Source organism: Stylophora pistillata, chromosome 2, assembly GCF_964205215.1.
Source record: "Stylophora pistillata chromosome 2, jaStyPist1.2, whole genome shotgun sequence".
NCBI classification, from domain to species: Eukaryota; Metazoa; Cnidaria; class Anthozoa; order Scleractinia; family Pocilloporidae; genus Stylophora; species Stylophora pistillata.
In genome coordinates, this window is record NC_142520.1 from 26,312,657 (window position 1) to 26,320,407 (window position 7,751).

Below are 7,751 nucleotides of genomic sequence, written 5' to 3' on the forward strand. Positions count from 1 at the left end.
ATTTCACTACCATACCATAAGGCGTTTCCAAATTATTTAATCTTAAGAAAATAAATGACACTTTCAAAATACAAGTTTCGAAAGTTCTCATGTCGTCTTTAGTTAAAATAGTTACAAAGGCGAAATTGAGTTTAGAGTGTGTACCTAATACCCATGGAACAAAACAACAGTAGGACCAAAAGAATTTACGCAATTAGAAGAAAAGTTTTAGTTTGATATGATACAGTCTACAGTCTAAAAGTTTAATTGAAGAAGACAGAAGAATTGTCGAACCATTTCTTTTAAAAAAGGACATTTATTTTCCACAATTCGTTACATATCAGTTCCTATGGGAAGAATATTAATGGTTTTCTCACACGACTTGTTCATCTTGTTCTTTTCATTTTTTAAAAACTTTCCAGCTATTCATAACTGTAGCTAATCATAACTGTAGAATAAAAATGATAGGAAAACGACCACAATTGTTATAGAGTCGATCAGCGACAGAAAATTGTGCGGCTCTTCAGGAAAAATCGCCACAACAAGAGTCAGCCTCGAATCTTCTGTCAGAGCTTATAGTTACAGGAAATCATTATTTGAAAACAGCGTTTATTTTCCGTCTATTTTAGCTTAGCTACCTTCCATTTAGGCGTTTACACATGCCTCCAAAAAACTCTTAATAGACTGCAGGTTTGCCTTACACATTTTAACACACGGAAATGGCTATGTCCGAATTCTCATTATACCTAGGGGCCAAATTTTCTTCGCAAATTAAGCAATGTTTATTTAACTACAGTTTTCAAGAAAAAAGTTTATTATATCAAAACGAGCGCGTGTTATCTACAAAACTTTATCTAGCGCGCCAAAGTGTGGTAGCTAATTAAAACATGACACCAATACTGACTCCTTACGTTTTTTCCAGTTGTCTTATTTGTGCAGCCAGATTTGATACCCGATTAATTCGCACAAAGAACACAACGTCCCGTTCGGATTGTCGCGCCTCAGTTGGTTTATGATTAGATCAAAATGGTCAAAATCTCAACACTTCTCAAATGATCCAGCAGCCTCAGTTTGCATGCCTTCGCTCTCCTACAGTAGGCTTGTGTAGGTGTGGGTCCAGGGGTAGGTATCTAGCACTATTTTTTCGCGCAGATACCTGTTCCCCTACCATTACCGTGCAACCCTAGAAGCCACTACTAACTGGATTTTTACAAGAATTATATGATCCGTCGGTCTTGCAATAATCATATGATCCGTCGGCCCTCATCTTTCAATCCTGACGTCCGAGTGGCCAGACGGTGCGGCAAAATTTACCAACTTTTAATAACACTCATAATGATATGCGAAGTTGAAATATATTTAATAATGGATGTTTCATGACTAGTTGAGCAGCCTCACGTGCAGCTATGTAATTACCGATGATAGAGTCTGGTTTGGCCTTGAAAATAATTTATTCTAGTTTTCTAAAAATGCGAAAAAACGACAAAAAAAATACGTATGATGCACGATCCTTCGCAGTAGATAGCGCTATTTATGCAATAGCGAAAATCAGACCTGAAAAAAATCAGGCCTGTACGGGATTCGAACCACTGACCTCTGCGATACTAGTGCAGCGCTCTGCACTAGAGCGCTGCACTAGTATCGCAGAGGTCAGTGGTTCGAATCCCGTACAGGTCTGATTTTCGCTATTGCATAAATAGCGCTATCTAGTGCGAAGGATCGTGCATCATACGTATTTAATACTGCAGTTCAAAATATATGAGCTTCATATATTCTTTGCATCTGATTTATCATCACGGGTTTATTACGAATCAACTTAACGGCCTGCTCCCAGTTGGCTCGTTAGCTCAATCGGTAGAGCGCTGCACTAGTATCGCAGAGGTCAGTGGTTCGAATCCCGTACAGGCCTGATTTTTTTCAGGTCTGATTTTCGCTATTGCATAAATAGCGCTATCTACTGCGAAGGATCTTGCATCATACGTATTTAATACCGCAGTTCAAAATATATGAACTTCATATATTCATTGTACCAAAAAAAAAAAATAATAAATAGAAACGTCAGCAAATAATATCCAGACACCTTGACCTCACGGTCGGTCAATAGCGCATACTTATTTCACCTATTCTTGGTATTGGGCTGCCTTAGTTTCCCTTCACCCTCCTAAACTAGACTTGTGCAGTTGACGTTCCGGAGGGGAAGGGACCCAGCACAAGCTTACTTTCCGAGTGTTTCTTATCGCTCCAAATTTATATCGAATTTCCATTCTATTGCCATGTAACCCTTCAAAGTTTTTAAAAGGTGGAAAGGAAACAATGAATAAAATAACGTTTATGCTTGCAGGGTTTTTTGTATGTCAGAGGAGAAGAGCAAGATAAACCAAGCAATTGACACTGTTTAGTGTATCAATCAAAGGCGCCCATTCAATGCATTGGCACATGACCGGGAGAAACCGGGTCTAGTACACGTGGTCGAGGCTCAAGTTAAGGTTTTCAAATAAACTTTGCGTACGAGGAATGTAAGACGATAATCACTTTACCCAGACTTGTCGAACACAACTAAAAATATTTCTGGAAGGAACTCATCATTAGAGAAGAAAAGAGAATTAGAATAAATTAAACCCGGGAAAAAATAAGATTAAAGTTAAAAAATTACTGCGGAAAACTCAAAACAAGGAAAAATTTAATTCATTCTTAGGTTTGTTAAAAATCACAACTCGATGCACGTGACCAAACAAGTGAAGATTGTAGGTTGAGTGCACGTGTCTTTTAACCTTGAACTGTCGGTTTTTATCAGAAAAGATAACACTTTACTTTTGAATACCATTATGAAGAGTATGAGAGACGGTGACAAGAAGAGTATGTTAGAAAACTCCAAATGACATCAAAAGCAAATTTGAACAACTTAAACAGTTGAATTATTTAGGTCGTTTGACGTCAGGGAAGATATTAACAAGCTGATCAAATTGTAATTTCCATTTCACCTGTTAAATAAATACGTGCTCTCTTCAAACTTGAACTAACTTTTTCAACTATTTGGAGGTTTCCAGATTTGCATTTCCGCATGGTGAACTCCGCCTATAACTAAGTCCAAGTATGCAGCTATACAGGAACTACTTTTATGTATTTGTGATAACGTTTTCAATGGCGAATGGTTCAAACGGTATGTAAAATATGCAAGAATATTACTTCCTCAACAAGTGCTTACAAGTTGCAATATTCTCTTTTTTTATTGTAGTTTGTCATTTTAGCTGTCTCTTTTTCTTCCCTCAAGTTCAATAAACAAAAGTCATTGATGTGCGTGAAAAAAATCTTAGCCGCGGTACCGAGATAGGACTTGCCTATGCCAAGTTCAAGGCTCACAAGTTTTCCTATCTAAATATCACCCGCATTGGCTCAGATTATGTTATGGATGGCAATGAGTGTGGATTGGCTTGTGTCAACATACCTTCCTGCTTCTCTGAACCTGGCTGCATTTCATGATATTGTTGACACATTGCTGTGTGAATTACTTCTATCAGACATGTACAACAACTCAGACAAGTTTGTCGCAAGTCAGAGTCACCACCACTTTGGCATCGCAGTAAGCTCCAAACCGCCGTCATCTTAGCTCGCATGACACCAAGACAGTCTTTACGTACACATTTGAAACTAATGGAAACTGGAATTAAAAAAAGTGAATCAGATTAAGTTAAACCCGGAAAAAAGCTAAAAAAATGGTTGAAAAATGATGAAGAAAGATAGGGGAAAAAGCACCTTGATCTATTCTTAATTGTTTATATTTCTTGGTGGAAGTTTCGTTTTTAACCCCAACTCGATGCACGTGACCAAATAAGTAAGGATTAAAGATTGTTCGAAGCTGAGTGTAGTGGCCCCTTTCTTCCTCTTTAGCCCTCAGTTGTCAGTGTCATCATAAAAAATAAAGCATTGCAGTTAGATACCATTAGTAGGCGTAGGAGAGAAGGTTATAACAAGGGTGTGTTAGAAAGCTTCGAAGGACACGAAATGCAAATATGACAAAACGAAATATTAAAGTTATTTAGGCCGTTTGACGTCGAGGAAAATATTAACAAACTAATCAAATTACAGCTTCCCTTTCACCTGTTAGATAAATACATGCTCTCTTTCACGGTTCTTCAACAATTTTCAAAACTATTAAGTGGTTTCCAATTTACCGAAAAGGACATCAGTTGTTCCACTAATAGAAAATCAATGGATGTCACTATTCACTGTATTTTAACAGTACTCCGTCGTCCTGCTTATTCAATCATGACATATGCCGGGGCTGACAGATTGACGTGAACCCTTTCGAATAACTCATTCGGTTTTTCACTCAAACGGTTCGATAACATTTTTCTAAATTGAGGATTTGTAAGCTAAAGCCAAAAAAAATAATTTAGAAAGTAAGGTTTTTTTTTAAGCACGACTTGCGAGTTCCTTAGTCTAATTTAAAGAAAATTTGTATTCACAACAAGGTATTTATACATATTCACTGATAAGTTAGACAAGAAGTGAAAAAATTGATAGCTGTTGCTGTGTGCATTACTTTCGAATTCTCCGTCAATTAAGTTCAAACAAATTCATCATCGTTTTCATCTTTTTTAGTCTTGTTTTGACAATGTGAAAAAAGGCATCCAGGACACGAAAGCTTAGTTAATCTATCCTTTTGACCAAGCATCTAAAGGTACGAGTCTTCAACTCCTTAAATGGTCGAAGGAGAGCAGTCAAAAAGAGTGCATATCATACTAAGCAGGTTCTCAATTGATAGATGATATATTTTTCTAAAACATCAGCCAACAGGATTAATTTTCTTTATCTATCACATTACATCCGCGTCAATCATACTAATTTTAGTTAGAAATCGGGCGACATAATTTTTAGTGTGCAGGTGAAGTCCGCTCTTAACTGAGGCCAAGTATGGGGCGTTTTCTTCGAAAGCTATACAGGAACTATTTTTCTGTATTTGTGATAACATTTTTTGTGGCAGATGCTACAAACGGTATGTAAAATATGCAAGAACTCCTCAGCAAGTGCTTAAGAGTTACGATATTCCCACAATTTCAACAAACGAAAGTCATCGATGCGCGTGGAAAAACTTTCAGCCGCGGTACCGATAGAGGACTGGCCTATGCCAAATTCAAGGCTCACAAGTTTTCGTACCTGAACATCACCAGCATTGCTTCAGATTATGTTATGGAAGCCATTGAGTGTGGACTTGCTTGTGTCAACATACCTTCATGTTTCTCTTTCAACTTAGCTGCATTTCAAGACATCGTCGGAAAAATACTGTGTGATTTACTTCCATCGGACATGTACAACAACTCAGACAAGCTTGTCGCCCGTCGGAGTCACCACCACTTTAGTATCATGGTAAGTTCAAAATCGCAGTATTCTAAAGAACAGTTTTAGAAAGTAAGATTGCCTTTTGATAGGATAAATTTTCTATGCACAGCCTTTTAAGAGACTTTTACTATAAAAGAGAGGGAATTTTCCTGTCAATATTAGAGTCTTGACTTAGGCGACCAATTTTGGACCACTGTAACATTTGGAACTTTTATGTCCATGTGCCTCAAATACTTTTCAAATCGTGTTCGAGTAGTGTAAAAAAGGTGATGCAAGAACTCTATTATCAAGAAAGTTTTTCCGATTGTTCTTAGTTAAGTAGAAACAAAGAGAAAAAGCGGGGAAAATTCGTTTTTGGTTCAGTGTTGAGAACAATGTTAGAAATACAGTATCACTGGATAGGAATTGTTCTCCTCCCAGAAACTTTTTATTAATTGTTTTTCTTCTTTTCTGTGCCGTGGCCACTAATGAAAAAAAACAAAACAAAACAAAACAAAAACCAAACAAATATTTGTGATTCGATTTTTTTTTTGGTCAACTTTGTTAATCCTCTTTCACTCCCATTCTATGCATCTGTGGCTTTCATTGCACCGATGCTTTATCCTTTTACCCGTTTAGTCTCCATGTACCAGTTGGCCGTGTCAGAACGATGGGACGTGCGCTGCCCAGTACGAGAAGAACAGCTATGTGTGCGTTTGCGGGAAAGGATACACAGGGAAACATTGCGAAATGGGTAAGAAATCGTAAACTTTATCGGCTAAGAACGAGAATTTTGCTTAAATTGTGCATAGCACTATGTTTCTCGTCTTCCAATTATGGCTGTCAAACAATTTAAGTGAAGGACAATTGAAAAGTTTGTTAGCAAGTGAATGATGGAAGAGTCACAACGCTCGGAAATTTCAGTTTTCTTTTCTTTTACCCCCACTAGAGTAAATTATCAGATCCACAATTGCTGACGATTTATCTCTTGGTCCATGATTTGTATATTTTGCCCACTGGTGCTATTTGGTGTTAAATATAATTTAAACGTCAAATCAAAATTTTTTATTTTTCTCTCTAAGTTTTGTAAAGTTAGACAAAATTATGTTTTTCTCTTTTTTTTATTTCGAGATATTGATGAATGTGCCGAAGACTCGCACTCTTGCGACTTCAAGGCTCATTGTATTAATACTGTGGGATCCTACTTATGCACCTGTAAGCCAACAAATGGGAATGGAGAAACATGCAGACAATTTTTTTTATTAGCCTTAGCTTATAGCTTGTTATTGATGTTTACTAAATGATATTTACAGGTTAAGAAGAAAGTATGCTAGTTTATATTCTCTGGATGTAAATAGATTTTTTGCAGATCAATAATTATTTACCTTTTTTCTACTAATCTTTCAGAAGTGGATAACCTGTCATGTTCCACGACCGGTTCAGAATTTTCGTCTCATCTTGTTTACGACGAAAGCACCTCTTTTGAATGTTTTCAAGTGGTCCTAAAATCTTTGAATACATATCAGCAATATCCATCTGGAAACTTAAATTTTTCCCAATAAAAATTATTTCTTCGTGGTCTGATTTAACGAGACTTCAGCGAGGAATACTCGAATATGACGGACATAGCAACGATTTCCAACCATATTCTCAATTGCTCAGTTGAAAATGCTAAACTACATCTGGGTGACCAATTAAAGATACCTATTTGGAACTGTTACACATTTAACTATTTGGTGAAAAATAAGTCAGTTTTAATTTTCACTCATCAACTAGAGGAAGGCATTAAAAACATAGTTACTTATTTGATTTTATGACAGCTCTGACTGCTTCCAGCATTCTCAGCGGCCGTGACCTAGAGTGCGTGACAGAAGTATGGGAAATGGTTTGCGATGCTAGAAAACCTGTCTAACCGGTTCTCTAGAGTACAAATACCGCACGGTATTTGTGCTCGACTTGGGCGGTATTTGTAACTCTACGGAGTATTGTTAGATAATAATGGTGGGTAATGGTCTGCCTGAGTGAAGAACTAATGCATGTTTGAGTTAATAAGGAAATGAACAAACAATCTGATGATGTCTTGTGATTGTCCGGGTGATATTCATTCAGGACAACTAAGAGAAGCAATTCTTAAAAGTTTCGCTTCCAATCCACAAGGAATTCATTGCAAAATTATCAAAAGGGGGATGCTATAGAAAAACGAACTCTATTCAACATTTCCATTGGGCGGAATGCTTATTGTTCTCAGACATTTACTTGGCGAAACTATTCTACATTTGTACTATAAGTGGCGGAGCGTAAACAGGGAGGCTCTCATTGGCCGAAGATCATGTGCGCTTTCCTCCAAAGGGAATACTGCCTAACTCATTAACTTGTCAAGGCGGAGCTAAGAAACAAAGGCCTCGTGACTTAATGTTTTATCTTATTTTTCTCCAATTACCCCTAGCCACGCG

General features: G+C 37.2%; 1 protein-coding gene across 1 annotated transcript; it reads left to right on the forward strand.

Moving 5' to 3' along the window:
- Positions 1 to 4,667: 4,667 nt before the first annotated feature.
- On the forward strand, positions 4,668 to 7,210 carry LOC111347023 (uncharacterized). The gene is made up of 5 exons (XM_088749380.1): positions 4,668 to 4,975; positions 5,051 to 5,346; positions 5,938 to 6,052; positions 6,430 to 6,513; positions 7,119 to 7,210. The coding sequence occupies exons 1-5, from the start codon at positions 4,894 to 4,896 to the stop codon at positions 7,208 to 7,210; spliced, it is 669 nt and encodes a 222-aa protein (XP_088605506.1). The 5' UTR covers positions 4,668 to 4,893.
- Positions 7,211 to 7,751: the final 541 nt, after the last annotated feature.

Bases quoted from the DNA above. Each gene is read 5' to 3' on its own strand.
- LOC111347023 (XM_088749380.1), top strand. From the start codon at position 4,894: ATGGGGCGTTTTCTTCGAAAGCTATACAGGAACTATTTTTCTGTATTT. The intron at 4,976-5,050 runs GTATGTAAAATA...AACAAACGAAAG, and splicing joins TGTGGCAGATGCTACAAACG to TCATCGATGCGCGTGGAAAA. The intron at 6,053-6,429 runs GTAAGAAATCGT...TTTTATTTCGAG, and splicing joins AGGGAAACATTGCGAAATGG to ATATTGATGAATGTGCCGAA.